The sequence below is a fragment of the Macrosteles quadrilineatus genome, unplaced genomic scaffold (genome assembly GCF_028750875.1).
Source record: "Macrosteles quadrilineatus isolate MER2022 unplaced genomic scaffold, UCM_ALF_1.0 Scaffold_6__1_contigs__length_79288215, whole genome shotgun sequence".
NCBI lineage: Eukaryota > Metazoa > Arthropoda > Insecta > Hemiptera > Cicadellidae > Macrosteles > Macrosteles quadrilineatus.
This window is the reverse complement of record NW_026542599.1, coordinates 79,270,487-79,287,548: the sequence shown is the minus strand read 5'-3', so window position 1 is coordinate 79,287,548 and position 17,062 is coordinate 79,270,487. Positions and strand designations below refer to the sequence as shown.

General features: G+C 32.8%; 1 protein-coding gene across 1 annotated transcript; it reads right to left on the bottom strand.

The window, feature by feature from the left end:
* Window positions 1-420: 420 nt before the first annotated feature.
* On the bottom strand, window positions 421-3,794 carry LOC128997669 (uncharacterized; the record flags this gene model as incomplete). Its single annotated transcript, XM_054423308.1, has 3 exons — window positions 3,742-3,794; window positions 3,177-3,216; window positions 421-749 (listed from the first exon to the last, which is right to left on the bottom strand). Coding segments are annotated over exons 1-3 (420 nt in total), but the record flags the coding sequence as incomplete, so codon positions are not given.
* Window positions 3,795-17,062: the final 13,268 nt, after the last annotated feature.

Genomic DNA, 17,062 nt, shown 5'->3' with positions numbered 1-17,062 from the left:
TTGATTTATTCATACATTTTCAGTTAATACTAAAATATGCACATTTAATTACCAATTATTGATTGAAATGGGGACCCCCACCTAGGTGCGTATCTTAAATAAAACATTAGTAAAGGAAGACTGTATGTAATTGAGACACCCCGTGTAACTTTATATCTGACTAAGACCATCTGTTTCATTAGTCAGGGAAATTTTACAAAGGGCCATTAACTATCAAAGACAGCAGGGTTAAGTTTTGAACCACCAAAGCTAACTCTTCTCAAGATAGATTCGGGGATCGTTTGATTCCTAGGTTACACTCTAACCACTCGGCAACCCAGAAATTAAAACAAACCTGATTTTATTTCAATCAACCGTTATTTTTTACAAATTAGTATAGTTACATATACAAATACTATACATATTAAATAATGAACATACCAGAGTCAAGCCGCAGATTTTAGTTTCAGGGGAACGGGTTTCATATCGCTTATATACAATGCACTTGTCTTTCAACTGCACCTTGAGCTCGTTCCTCTTCTCCACCTTTATATATTGCTTAACATCCGAATCACATTTGGCCAGTTCCATATTTAACACCAGAGTGTTGTACCAGAACAACAATCCCTTAAAGGATGTTCCTTGGATATAGCATTCAAGTTCAAGGTTTTCATTGACTTTCAAAGGTGTTGTTCTTTGTGGGCAATTCAATTTCTGTTTTGCTTCATTCTTGTTTAGAAAAGGAGGCAGGGGGATATTTGCGCTCAAGACTAGAAGCATAAAATATGATAAAACAAAAATACATGTTCTGTTTTATATAGGTATATTTTAGGCTAGGGGGTTTTAAACATTTTTATGTAATGCACTATTTGACTATATACTGTATAGCTAAAACTACTTTGTTTTACATATTAAGGCTTTTAGAATACTAGTAGAATACTAGAATACTAGTATACACTCGTTTCTATTTTAAAATGAGAGTATGAATCGTATACCTATTCTTATGAGTGATATAGCTGCAATTCTTTCTCAGAAACCGTATCGATGATTGACTCCATACTTGGGGCATGTGTTTTACTTCAAATGTACCATCCTTTGCTAAAACACGAATTTAACCTTTTACAATTTGACATGGGCCGCCTAGATGAGTTTACGGATTTTAACCCAAACATGACTGAAGGATGGTTGTAGAATGGTGTGAGAGATCTGTGTAGCTTTGTCACTCGCCATGATCAGCTGTTTCATTAACCAGGACCATTTTTTAAAGCCCAGTGATCAGGAGCAGCTCCCAAAATGCTATCAAAACATCAAAAAGCCACTGACTTTTCTCAGGATTGAACGAGTGACATTTTGATTGCTAGGCAAGCACTTTTACCATTTGGCTAACCAGCCAATCTATAATCTATGCTCTTGAAATTCTTGTTTCAGCTTGATTGAGACAATGTGTTGGTGAATGGAAATATGAGCCGAATTGAATGTCACAATCCAAGCGCATTAAAATTAGAACCTTTTTTGTAGTATCGAAGAAGAGAATATTTTTACTATCTGGATAAGTTACAGTACGTAGACTGTTTTTTTTTTTTTACTGCTGTTCGGTGGACTTTGAGAATATTTGGTTGGAGATTAATTAAATGGTTTTTGTTGCTGATTATTGTTAGTAAACGTGCTCAGCCCTTTTTGGTAGTCTAATAACAATCAAATGCTCTCTTTGTGAGTTCAAGTTCTGATTGGTAAATTCATATTATTTTTTCACTAAGCTGAATAATTAAATCGGATTAACTTCTCTCAAAAGTCTGCAGTAAATCCAATTTTCCAGCTTGATGACTTTTCAAATCATTAACACATTTCAACATAGCAATTAATACAAATACAATCTAGTTTCCCTAAACCACTATTAATTTGCCAAAATATCGACTCAGCTAATACCATCAATGTGAACAGATACACAAGTATAATTTTGTCGAATATTTTCCAATGTTTGAAAACATGGCAATTATCTCATGAAAATATAATGATCCGTCTTGAATAACATGATAAAATATAGATAAAAAAGGTAAAAAATTATCATTCAGTACACTAAAGCATTATTGTATTTATAATAGTTTTAGAGAAGAAAAAAAAATGTCAATCAATGATTACCATGTTTTTCTTATCGGGGATAAATAAGTTGTGGATTTTTTTTGTTGGTAGATTTCTTTTTGGTAAGATTTGGCTTTTATTGTTTTATACTAAGCTATGAACATATAAATAAAATAATCTACTAAAAATGGATTCGATGTACATTCTACATCATGGAGCTCCTAAACGAGTAAGTTTTGGGCGAAAATGCAAAGAGTAAATAAGTCTCAAAGTTGCATCTAAATTCTTTAAATACCATGAAATACAAAACAAATATTAATTTAATTGTTTCAAAAATGGCAGTAAATAGTAAATTTGAAAATAGATAAACTGTGTATTGTATGCCTTTTAAGAATGCAGATGCAATTTTAATTCCTATTTACTCTTGGCATTTTCGCCATAAACTTCCTCTTTTAGGAGCTACATGATGCAGAATGTACATTGCAAGTAATTATAAAAAAAAACATAAAATAGGCTACAGGGTCTTCCATAAGAAAAATTAAAGTTGGTGGCCATATTGAAAAATGTTAGGACATTTTAAAATTTGAAATACATACCTAAAAGCAACATACATTAGCCTGAACACCATGTATAGATAATTGAACTCGTTCTTATAATGTTAGAAATCGTCTCAAATGGAGCAAGTGAGCTGGTCTAATCAAATCTAATCAAAATATCTTTATTCATCTGTACATAGGCCACATACAAGAATTGTGTTTTCAGATATGAAATATTCTATACAAAAGATATTCTATAACGACTAAATTTGATGAAAAACTAACTCGAAACTGTACAAGAACAAAGTTTTCAAAAAGCACTGCTTCATGAGAATGAGTAATTTATTTTCCTCAGTAATTTTTCAAAATCTAATTATTTTAAGGGAAGGAAAACCATGCAAAAGACAACGTGTAAAAACATTCATTGAGACAGCTCAAGAATGTGCCTGTAATAAATACAACATAATGCCAATAGATTTTAATCATATATAACCTTTTTTATGTGTAAGGAAACAAGCATACTCATGATCATTTCAAGCAAAGCTTGGCTCCATAGTAATAAAATATAAAACTGAAACCTACCTGGAGACGTGCCTTCGACGAGAGACACTGTTGTTAAAACCTACAAATAAGTAACCAAATTAAAACACCCTTTTGAAAATTAACTTGTGCTAAATATCAAAGCCTCCGTTTTCACTAAATATGTTAAAGTGACTTGGTTTTATTATTTAGTAAAACATAGAACTTTCAAAACGTATGGGATTTTATTTTAAACCTTAAGGTAAGCTGAAAGGAATGCCCGATCTTTGTCTCAAAATTGTTCTAATCTGCTTGACAAAACTTTTTTTTATTTAGAATTTCACAATTGGTTAACAATTGGTTGACTTCTTCTGGAACGCCATCGGAACCGAAAGAAAAATGTTTTTAGCATTAGGAGTAATTTATTTTTATTTTGAATTGTACATTATGCACTGAAAAGATCAATGATATTATGATGTTTCTTTTACTTTAAATAACTTTCATATTATGTGCTTTAGTTACTTTATCGAAACTGTTTCTACTGTCATAGAAAGTAAAAGATACATTATTTAACAACGTTAGATAGAGACTTTTAGCCACAACTTATTGCTATTACTAATTTACTTACGACAAAAAGAAAGATTACAGAAACACATATTGGTATGTTACATTGGACCATGTTTGGAGCTAGACTGATAGGTTGGTTGCGAGATAATTATTAACAGTTGTTCAACAGCTGTTTGGAGGTGAACCTAGCATATTTTACGAAGTTTCACTGTCGCTTATTCGTACCAATGTAAAAAATAACGAATATTTTCTTTCAGTGGATTTAAAACTCATCAATGATAATGAAAAAGTAACACATTTTTGGTTGACATAGAATCTAATAAACATAACAATATTCAAACAAACTAGGAAATTCAAAACATTGAACCTGCTATTACTTTTTAGTAATTATAATTTCTAATTTACCATACAAACTTACAACAGAAAAATTACAATATGAATACAAAAAAGTGGATCAAACAATTAATTAATTAGTACAATCAATTAATTAAAAGCAATTATTTAATTAAAAAAAATATATATATATTCACTAGGTTAGTAGATTTGATGTAATCCATTTTTACGAGCTGTACTTTGTTTACTCTAATATTGCAATCCTACTAATATTATAAATGAGAAAGTTTGGATGTATGGATGTATGTTTGTGACAAGTGAACGCATTAACCACTGGACGGATTTTGCTGAAATTTGGCATGATGATAGCTCACATTCCCGATTAACATATAGGCATATTCTTATCTCAAAAATCCTTTCGGGCTCCACCCCAGTGGCTCTATAGTTCCCCATGTTAACCTTATGAGTATTCATATTAAAAGGGAATTAAATAGTTTAGTCAGCTGTTTCAACTAAAAAGTTGATTCTATGATATGTCTAATTTGCAACCAAAAGGTGAGTGAGCGTAGCGAACGAACTTCACCCTGGAGGCGAGTTAGCGTAGCGAACGAGCTAACCTGAAGGCAAGTGAGCGCAGCGAACGAGCTCCAACCAGGACGTGATTGAGCCATGCGAACGAGCTCACTTGCTGAGTGAGCGTAGCGAAAACGGGGCAAAGCCCGCGGGTTACAGCTAGTTATCTAATAAATTAGTTAGTTTTATATTTCCTCATACTGCAGCCCAAACAGTCGTTAATACTACATGCGTTTGAAAATAGCTTAAGTTAAAGGTTAAATATTAATCAGCTGTTCTCTGTCGCAACAATAAAACTATTGTGACTACAGATATAGACAAATTTATTTGTTTATGCTACGGATAAAGGTATGCACACATTCCATTTTACAAATTAAAACCCGTTTAAAAACTATGTTACGAAATTGATATACTCGTAGTGTTCGTACACTACGTCGTCGTTAGGTGTGTTCATAGTGTGGATTTTTTAAAGTGTTCGTACACTACGCCGTCGTTAGGTGTGTTCGTAGTGTGGATTTTCTATAGTGTACGTAAACTACGTCGTCGTTAGGTGTGTTCGCAGTGTGGATTTTCTATGATTCAACATCAGCTTTTTCTCTTGTTGTTTTGTTTGTTTTTCTCGCAGTTTTCTCTTGTTTGGTACACAATCTATCAGAGCACAAATATTACGAATAAAACAAATCCATCAATTTACCAAGCATATTACTATTCAAAAGTCGGATTATCAAATTATAGTCAAATGAAATATTCGACGTTATTCACTCAGATGTAAAGATATTTCATTCAGAAGCAATTCCTGAATTACCATCAATTTGTCTCATGAATGTTACATGAAGGAAAATTACAATTTGAGTTTTGAACTGAAGTTTGAGATCAATTTTGTATAATTTATTGCTACACGCCTCGTTTTTGTTTGTAAAATTATGAAAATCTATTCAAATTACCATAAATTAATAATTTCATTGGTTTAGGTAATTTCATGTAAAATGTATTAGGCTACCTTTCGTTTTAATCATAACAAGGGAAATGCTGTGTGATTTTGCATTTATGGTTTTAACATTGCATTTCACGAAAGAGTTTTTTTTTTAGAGATCAAAAAGATGTTATATATATTAACGAAAAAATTCAAAAATAAATGTAAAAAAATAAAACAATTTTTGTAAAAAATATAATAATACTGAAAACAAACTATGTATGTTTTGTCTGTAAAACCTTCATTTTCTGCTTCAACTGGGCCCATTTTCGGCAAATTTTCATGTTTTGGTTACAAATGGATCACCTTACTGAATTATATTTTTTTTTAAACTTAATTTAATGAATGGTACATTTTAAAGCTCTGTAACTCCTGCAGTTCCTACACCGCAGAATACAACACTCACCAGTAAACAGACAAACAGCCTGATAATAGCAGGAGCTTTAATGTCCTTCCTTTATACTCCTGTATTTAACTCTAACCAAACAAACACAAGTCATAAGAAACCAATTGTATTAAATTTAAATTAATATTAGATACAGAAATAATTGAATGGCACGAGATCCACTTTATAATGTACTAAAAAAATAACTTATTTAAAATGATTTATTTTTTTTACTAGAGTTTATCCTGTTGTTATTTTGTTTTTGTTACGAAGTCTATAATATTTTAGCGAATTTCCCGATAGGGAAGTAGCTATTACCATAGGTGGCACGGTAAGACCTAGACCCGGGACCGATTTACTTTTTAATTTTGATGTCCCCAGAGGCCAAAAACACCATTCGTTCAAATTTTTATATATGTATATATATATAGACTTATATATACGTCCGTGAACGCGATAACTTGAGTAATTTTTGTCCGATTTTGATGAAATTTGGTTTAAAGGTGTAAAGCGGGATAAACTTGAATGAGTTCGCGAACCAGCACGATCGGACCATGGGAACGGGGCTTTACCGGGGGTTTTATGGGGTAAAAATAGGTTTTTCTCACTTTTGACCCTCAAAACTCAAAATTTTCCGATTTCTCTTTAGACCTTTTTAAAGAGCTTAAAAAAACAAATAATTTAGTATATAAAAGTATTTTTGTTCGATAATTAGTAACGGAGAAAATTTAAAAAATTTTAAATTTAAAATTCCCACTTTATTCTTATGGAGAATATTGTCAAATGTTGTAGTTTGCTTGTTTATGGATATATTTTGATCAAACTTGGCAAATTTATTTATTTTGTACTAAGCTATCAATATTTTACTCAAAAACACACTTTATTAGTTTCCTTGTAGCAGCAAACCTAGGTACTCGTTAAACCTAATGTTATTAAAATATATTTAACTGAAAATCAATTCAGACAAATGGAAATTCGCTTAGTTGGCAGGTTTGCTGCGGCGTTGGTATTTATTTTCCTGAAAGTATTTATCTGTATTTCATCAACATTGCTTTGCCTGTATTTACTGATTATGCATGAGTATTTACTGTCTTGCTATCATTATTGCTCTATGTTGTTATAATAGTTTTGTTTTTGAAAGTCTATTGTATTACCTTGTTCTGTTATTTAAAGTGAATCATTATCTTGAGGTTATCTTGTGTGTTGTTCTTGAAATCTTGTTGTTTCCAGTTTTTTCACTGCTCATGTACTGACCAGTCATTTGTCAAAAAGACACTGTGTATTTTCTTGTTAGAGTGACGTATCCGTTTAAAAATAAATTACATTATTCCTTACCTTCTATAGTAGTAGAAATTAGTCAAGATTCAATTTTTTTCATAGTTTAAAGGTTGCGAGTTAAGATAATTGAAAAAAATATTATTTTTTTATTTTTTATTATTTGCTAATTGAAATCTTGATAATTTCTGAAAGCCATGATAAATACTAAGTCCACGATCAAAAATACTTGGTTCGTTATAATATGTTATATCTTATTAAACTATAGACGTAAATTTTTAATTTATTCGCTTATGTTCACTTAATTAATAATACGAGAGCACGCCCCGTGGTCGAAAAATCGACCAAAAGTATGTATTGTACAAACTTCTCTATTTTCATCCCACACTGTAAATAAAACATGTGATTGGAATGTCTTCCATTTGTTTTGATTTTCTGTTTATATTGTGTTGTTATTTTGTCATCACCATAGCAACCCATAAAACCCATGTTAATTTTTTAAAATTTCAAATTCATTTTTTGTGCTTATTTTTGATCCTATTTTAATTTATAAAGGGATTCTGCACACCTACAGGAAAATAGTTTTCTAACGGTATGCGTAGATTTTCCCTACGATACACACGAGCTGAGAAAAAAGGTTTTAAAGAAACATGCTTGCCTATTAATATATAGATAGATAGTTAGCTTTCATTCTTAGAAGAAGAAGAAAAAGCTTCACAAGCTAGAAGCCTTTTAAAGGCCTCCTATTAGAGTTCGTATCTCTCTTAGCTTCATCTTTACAATAAACATTTTCAGTAATTTCAGTTAATTAACTAAATATTTCCAGAGTCAACAAAGTATTAAGAGATCCATATTCGATAAACACTAAAGTTCAATATAATTTTGCCCCAAATAATATTATGGCTTTTATAAGAGATTTGGCTATTGCCTAAAGAGGTGGTCTAGGAATTGTTATCCATGAGACCACAAAGTTCTCTGTTGCTGCCATTAAGTTTTAAGGATATCGTATCGTGATTAAAGGAAACGAAGTTTTCATGTCGTTTCGGGATCCGGTAATTGATCCCGTACTCAGGTGATCGATTGCCTAAAACATTACTCAACAAAAATAACATAAATATCTCGACTACTTGAATTTTAAAATCTCGAAATGACTTGAAAACATTGTTTTTACTAACCATTTTGGAAAATTACCGTACCGGTAATATTTTTCAAACAACACCGACATAGAAACTACTAACTTTTAAAAAACTATCTACTATCAAAAAAAAAATCACTTCAATATTTTGGTTATGTTCAACTACATTACCAGATTATTTTAAAGCATTACTCCATTTTTATGAAAAAATCAGAACATACTTGATAACATGGAAATCAACAAATTTTGGATTTTTTCCAAACATATGAATATTAAAATGTCTCCTTGGTTTAATTTGGACAACCGTAGCTCCCAACTAGTTGTAGCAAAGATGACTCGGATAAGAATTATCAATAGTGGAACTGAATTTAACTCAATATCTTGTAGAAATGTAATGCTTTTAGTGTAAATCTGATCAAGCAAATTGACATTAGCCAGCAGGTTTTCTGCGTCGGGGGTATTTTTATATTATTTAGCAATAAATTATTATATTCCATCTCTGGTTAGATCTGAGCTAGTTATTTCATACTTAAAATTAAATCATGCATCTTGCGAAGTCTCTTTAACATTCATTAAATTTTATGCTAAACAAGATTAATGAGGCATTTATATTCAATAGTTGATAATAGACCGTTAGAATCTATTGAATCTCATAATGTAATGGATATAGTTATTAGCAATAACACGACGGAAATTAATTCGTTTAATAACGGCAAGGGTCTTTAATGGACCAATATACTGGCTTGTATGATACTCAACCTGTAAAGGTTTAATGAAATTGCCAATTTATGTGTAAGGTGCAGCTATGAAACCCAATTTCTCTTATTTTTAAGGCAAAGAATAATTCACGTGTGGTTTTAAGAGAAAAGAAATATCTCCTTCCATGTAAGTCCTGTGATTTTATTGTTTTAAACAACCAATTATTAGCACATCATATATGTAGAGGTTTTTGGTGAATGTAGGGATTTGAACCGCTGACTTCGCATGAGATGACCAACTCTACAAGGTACCAGAAATGTTGGTGATAGAAGGTACTGGAATTGGTAGCACCAGTGAGATGGTGTAGCACTTTTTAGGTGTCGAATCGTTTTAGCGAATTTCCCTATAGGGAAGTAGCTATTACCGTAGGTGGCACGGTAAGACCTAGACCCGGGACCGATTTACTTTTTCATTTTGATGTCCCCAGAGGCCAAAAACACCATTCGTTCAAATTTGTATATATGTATATATATATATATATATATATATATATATATATATATATATATAGACATATATATATATATATATATATACGTCCGTGAACGCGATAACTTGAGTAATTTTTGTCAGATTTTGATGAAATTTGGTTTAAAGGTGTAAAGCGGGATAAACTTGAATGAGTTCGCAAACCAGCACGATCGGACCATGGGAACGGGGCTTTACGGGGGGTTTTATGGGGTAAAAATTGGTTTTTCTCACTTTTGACCCTCAAAACACAAAATTTCCCGATTTCTCTTTAGACCTTTTTAAAGAGCTTAAAAAAACAAATAATTTAGTATATAAAAGTATTTTTGTTCGATAATTAGTAACGGAGAAAATTAAAAAAATTGTAAATTTAAAATTCCCATGTTATTCTTATGGAGAATATTGTCAAATGTTGTAGTTTGTTTGTTTATGGATATATTTTGATCAAACTTGGCAAATTTATTTATTTTGTACTAAGCTATCAATATTTTACTCAAAAACACACTTTATTACTTTCCTTGTAGCAGCAAACCTAGGTACTCGTTAAACCTAATGTTATTAAAATATATTTAACTGAAAATCAATTCAGACAATGGAAATTCGCTTAGTCGGCAGTTTGCTGCGGCGGGGGTATTTTTAATAGCTTCTCTTAAAGGTTACATAGTATTGTACCTAACTCTACTTTCTATATCCAGTTTTCTATGATGGTAGACCTCACTTAACCGACGCCGCATAAACCGTCATTGCTCAGATTTACGGCCTCTGTCCGAGAATAAAAATATTTTAGTTTATTTTATCCTCCCTTAATATTGTCACAAATTGGTTTAATCAAACCATTTTAGCAGGCCAGAATAAATCACGAATATGTTTAATGTTTTTCATGTTGACGTAGTTTCCAGAGCCCTATATAACTAACTAATATTTCAGGTTATACATCCTTTAACTCTTATTTTGTTCCAGTTAAAACAAATAACTACCCTACCATGAGTCAACAACTTTTTCCCTCCTTAATGTCTCCCGCTAAATTAGTTAAACCGACCCTTTTCGGAATTTAAGAGCTTACGTCCCTATCTTCACAACAGTTTTTTGATTTTTTCCCCCTTTAACGCTAGGTACAAGCCGGGAATTTCCGCACATAATTTCAGGCTAGACCTAGGGATTGCGGCATTATCACTCAGATAAAATCCATTGGTGATTTGGCGGGATTAGAACCCGGGACCTCTTGACCGAAGTCCTGCGCTCAAACCACTAGACCAGCTCGCTCAACTCAGCAGTAATAGTACATAATATTTAAACACAGATTCAGTGTTTCGGACAAAAATATCAAAAGCAGAAAAACCCATGGACATTTTAAAATATAACGTATGTTTACATAGTATCCTGAGTCCTATAAACTAACATTTCCAGTTTGCACCTTTAAATTTGTCTTCAAGTAGAACCAACAATTATGTTGATGCTACACCTTTAGCATAACCTTATTACGAATTGGTTTTACACACTCTTTTCAGCAATCTAGGAGATCAACTATATTTACCGAAGTAAAATAGGCTTACATAACATTGTGGACACATGTTTAATTTGGTTTTTGACATAAAAAATCTAAATCGGGATAAATCGCGTACATTCTTAAAATTGTTTAACATAGTTTCCCGGGTCAATGACTAACATTTTAGGTTGCCCACCTTGCAACTTGTCAAGTACAACAATCATGAGTCAACAAGTTTACGTTGGCACGCCTGTCACGGTGGTGACGCTCGAAGTGTCAAGCCCACGTGACGGCGCGCGCTGGCAGTCCGCCAAGTTTCACCTTTATCACTAAAGAGGTCGTTATCACTTTGACCTTGGTGGATAGGAATACTAAGTCGACACTTTCGCTGACCATACTGGAACCTGGGCGGATGTCCTGCAGGTACTCCCGCGCTGGCTGATACGGCCAGGGAAGGGCGTAAGTGTTTCCTAGGTGGCGTAATGTTAAGTCATTTGGTTTTAAAAGTGACAGTTGAGTTTTGTCGAGTCTAAACATGTTTGATTTTTTAATTCTTTTAAAAAAAACCCCGGTCTGACAGACCCAAGGGAATTGTCATAAACCCATGTTGGCAACACTGCTTACTTGGGTTTACTTTTTCCAATACCTTCCCCCCTTTTCCTCCCCTACCTGTAGCTATATTGTTTGTTAATTTTGTGTGGGTGCCGTGACCTTGATAGGTTGTCTGTTCATAACATGCCCGTATCGGAAGCCCAGCGTTAGTGTGTTTTAAAGCGGGGTCTCACAGGCCCAGGGGTTCGGTTTGTGTGTTTCTAAAGCAGGGTTTCACAGACCGGGGGTTTTGGTTAGCTTCGGCCTGGGTAGGGTTTCGGTATTAGTGTTTTAACGTAATTGTATTGTATTCATTATTTTGTATACGAAAATAGCTCATATCTGTACAGCTAAAACTATCTGAAAATCGTCTATTTTTAATCTAGCAAAAGAAATGAATTTGTCCTGTCCTAATCATTAATATAGCTTATTAAACAAACTTTTGCCTTTCCCAGTCTAATGTTTTTCTTACGGAAAAAAAGGAAGTTTAAGTTTAGCGCAGTAGGGACACTAAAATAGGCATGGAAATTTTCTAAAGCAGGAGACTTTTACCTATCCTATGGTATATTATAACAGATTTACTAGACTATGGAATCTATATATTAATACGCAAGCAGGTTTCTTTCAAATCTTTTTTCGCAGCTCGTGTGCATCGCAGCGAAAATCTACGCATCCTGTTAGAAAGATGCATGTGGATATTCAGAACCCTTTTGTAAATTTAAATAGGCTCAAAAATAATCACAAACAATGAACTTGAAATGAAAGAAAGTACATGTGCCATTTGGGTTGCCATGCTGGTCACGAACTAACAACAATATATAAACAGAAAAAAAGGAATTAATTACAATCACATGTTTTATTTACAGCGTGTGGTGAAAATAGAGAAGCCTGTGCATTACATAATATTTATCGAGCTTTCGACCACTAGTAATATTTTATTTGAAATCAAGAAATTATGTTTGATTGTTAGAATCGTGGTTAAAAGTAGCGTTCATTAAATGTCACGAAGATCCATTCTAGGAATCGATAGTTGTTGCTCGAATCTTGGTCCGAAATGCACTTTGTAGCAGTAACTTTCGGGACTAGTAATGAAACTTATTGTAATGTCGCAGTAAAAAAGTACACAATTTTAAAAATATTTAGAATAATTGAATGTGAAATAGTATTTTAAACTTTAATTTATCGCATGGACGAAATTACATCTGATGCATCCAGTTTAATTTAAACTACGAAAAGAGGTAAAAAACATTGCATATAGTGGAGACAGCTGTTGTAAGTATGTCATTCCTGTTTTAATATTAAACTCTTCCCTACGTGGTAACGGCTTTCAAAATAACTGTTTTAGTTTATTTTCCCTACTCTTTAAAATAGTTAATCCTTACTATTTTAACTCAATCATTTATTAAAGTTGACTATATGCTACTTATTTCTCTACATTTATCCATAACGAGATTTACATAGCATTTTCGACAATAATCAGTTTCAAATACTGTATATGATTTTTGGAAATAATTTACACTGTAAATGTGAATGCTTTGAAATAACTATTTTAATACTGTATAAAATGCACGTTAAAATATCGTGTACGGCAAGAATAACATTAAATGGTACACACTAAAATGTAATAACAGGATGAATATTCAGGTTATAAATATTTTAGTATACTTAGTGGTTTCCTCGTAAAAACTTCTCCTGTACTTCGGATGGATTTTGTTTTTAGAACATTGTAAGTAAATTTGCTAGCGTTTAGACCTCTCTATTTTACTCTACTAAACCTCAAGTTAAATATACCAAACATCTCTAGGCAATGATTTATTTAATTGAATTAAATATTTAAGTATCACTGAATACGATTTGCAAACTAATTGAATGCCAATGGTTTGAAGAACACTTAGCTTCTAACATGTAAAATAATGGATAAGGTGAACTTTGACGGTTGGTAAAATGTCGTTGATAAAAATACGACAACAATTAATTTTTCTTTGGAATCCATGAATGTACCACTCCGTCTTATCCAAGTATTACTTCAGGAAATTGAAGTTAATTGGCGTTTTGAACTTCAAGTTAGTTTGCGTCGCTAACTAAAATGTATCAAAATCATTGGAAAGTTAGAAATAGGAGGATTTTTTAAGCTATCTTGCTCTCGAAATTTAACTTCAATAAGGTCAGCTCAATTTGCTACAAGATAGTGTCTATAATGACAACTCTCTCTCTCCCTAGCCACTTGTTAAAATTTAATTATGGACGCTTTTCCTGGTTGGATTTCAATTAAAACTCAGCTGTGAAGTACGTGTCGGGTCCAATAGGTAGACCTGTCCCATGTCCGAGAAGCTCCAGAGTTAAAATCCCGCCAATCACCAATGGACTTGATTTAAGGGAAATGGCTGTGGTCCTAGGTTTCTAGTGTCCTATGGTAGTGGTGGAAAAGGTATTAACATATCAATTTAAACAGAATGTGTTTTTTTTTACAGTTATAATGACGGAAGAATTAATACAGAAAATATTTACGCGAAAACATTTATTATGGCTTAACACGACAAACCCATTTTAAACACTAAATTATCTTTATCTTTTCATTTGAAAGAGCTAATAGGTATTTAACTACTGTTTGCTATTTAAAATACTGATACAAAGTGGATTCACTAAAATGTTGACGCAAAAGCAAACACAAATTTATAATGGTTTTTTATGACGTACATTCTAGCTAACTATATGTCTTTGAGTCTGAGATTATTAATTGTCATTTTATTAAAAACTAGCAGGGTACCCGTCCTTCGTACGGGGTTAGTGTATAGGTATAACATTCTTTTTGCAGTTATACTCATGCTCTGCGTTTGCAATGCGGGAGGATACGGTTTTGGAAAATTTGGTTCTTTTAATTTGCGGCATGCTATAGTACAATATAAAGTATAACACTTCTACCATAGCCATAATGTTGTACCACTGCAACTAAACAATAGGAAAAAGTAAATCATCAAACATTCGAACAGTATCACAAATTATTTATTAAAACATAAACATAACTGGAATAAAAGGTACAAAAGGTGGGAAAAAGACACAGAAAGATTGTTTTGTTGCTGAAACCTATTAATATATGTTTACAATGTCCTTAAAAAGATCCATGAAAGCTAAAAATAAAGTAAAAACATAATATAGAGGATTAAAAGCTTTCAGTCTATTTGACCAGTACGAATAAATAACATGCTACTCTAGTGTATAACATAAATAAAACTAATTAAACTATCCAATACACTGTGCTGTTTGTAAATGACGAGAATTCAGCAGAAGCCCTGTTGGTTTTGACGCTCGTGTGATTGTGTGTGTGCGTGTGAAAGTGTTCTACATGTTCAAGTCATGCTTGGTGGTGTTGCATTGGACAAAACAGTACACGAACAGTCATCAAGCTAGGGAGGAATTAATGTGGAGAATATACAAACAACTAGGCCCACAAACGAGAGAGAATCTTTGCTTGTTTAGTTGTTTACATTATCATAGATTTATTATACTATTATGACGGATAGAGGAAGTTTATAAAATGTATGTTGTAGTTGAATTTGGTAACTGTTTTTAACGTAATCAATATTTTATTTAAATATGTAAACCGATACCACCTCCAAATAAGGTTTTATGAATAAAGTTCTTTTTATATGAAAACATAATTTGTTATGATTATTTTTTATGATTATTGTGAGCTAAACATTTGTAATTATATGATTTACCCAATATTGTAATAAGTAAATAGACGTATAAATAAATATTATGGTCAACACTGTTGCATATTTAAAGTGTTTTTAGTTTGCATTTTCCCAAATACGAGGGTATGTCTGGTTTTCCCATCCCTACACAAAGATCAGAAAGACCGTAGATAAGTTACAATGTGAGAGATATACCTACTCTGCTAAGGAGGTTTTGCAAGTGCTCAATAGGATGAGGGGAAGGATTGTTAGGAGCTACTTGAGGATCTCACCGGGTACACCATCAGGTCCAGGGAGCCTTGTTGTTCTTCAGGGAGAGAATGGTCCCAACTTCTCTAGACAAAGCGGGTCCTTATCCTTCAGAACAATCGCAATAAATACATCAGGTAAACCAGGTTAAGGCACTATGTTCAGTGGAAATTTTCATGGCGGAAGGTGGAGAGAGATCCGGCGACAAGTTTTTGTTGTTGTTTGGAAATAAGAAAAAATAATAGGATAATTGTATCCAATGAAACATGACCTAACATCCCTTACGGGTGTGAGCCTTAGCTTAGGGACTAAGGCAAAGCCGGGTCAACGTCTTCTGTCCCTAATTTCAGGATAAGTGTTTCCCACACAGTGTCCAATGGATTTTGCAACTGACCTCTTTTGGGAACTTCCCTTAAGGGGGTCGTGGGCGGCTGTGACTTCCAAGATTTCGCTGAAGCAATAACTACGTCCTGGGCACAGGAAAGGACGAATGACTGCTTCCCTAGCAAGCACTCCTGTCTTTCTAAATCGAGGAATCGAGACAGTACATCGTGCAGCAAGCAGTCATCCATGAAAAGTTGCCCTCGAGGCTTAGATAAGTTTATTACTTATACTGGGTGCTGGTTAGTATCAAGTTGTCTTGTCTTTAGAACTTGCTTAAGGGTAATCGAGTTTGAAATGGAATTGGATAGGACGGGTAAAAAGTACGGGAAACCTTTGAGAGTTTGCAACAGACTTAGTTCACTAAGTAAAGCCTCAAAGAGAATGTATTAGGTGCTACACCATACATTCATATTAAAGTTATCTTTGAATGCATTTTTAATAACACAAATACTATGTTTTACTTTATGAAGTTTTTTAAATTTCATTTCAAAATTTATATAAAATATTTCCACACACTTAAGGCTACCTTACTAAAATGTATTTAAAATATTTATAAAGTTTAATGTTTCATAGATTGAGAATAAATCTTTAAAATTGAAACGATTTTGTTTCTATTACTGAGTCAATTACTATCCCTTTTATACTTTACTCGTAAACAAACTTTTACCCGCTGAATATTCTGAAAATAGGGGTCCAAGAGTTATGGTAACAAGTAATTTGGAGATGCTTGGATAATTTTTTTACGTTAATTACTATCCTATTTTTATTACGAGAAAGGTGGTTTGGCAAACACGTATTTTCACTGTCACTAAACCGCAATATTACATTTAGTGGATGTTTTAAAATGATCGTTATAAAACCTCCAAGGATCGCTGAAGGGTTTGTGGAAGTAATTAAGTGGTAATTCAATCTCCTGGCAGTATCTGGTGATCTGCAATTACCTCTGTACTATTACATGAAGCCCGGTCAAGTGTTAATTACCTGGAAATTGAATACTGCTTCGTTTAAAGATTCGCATTTGTGAACTTTATTAAGCATATCCGTCGTGTTTGTAGATGATTTCATCATGACGGGCT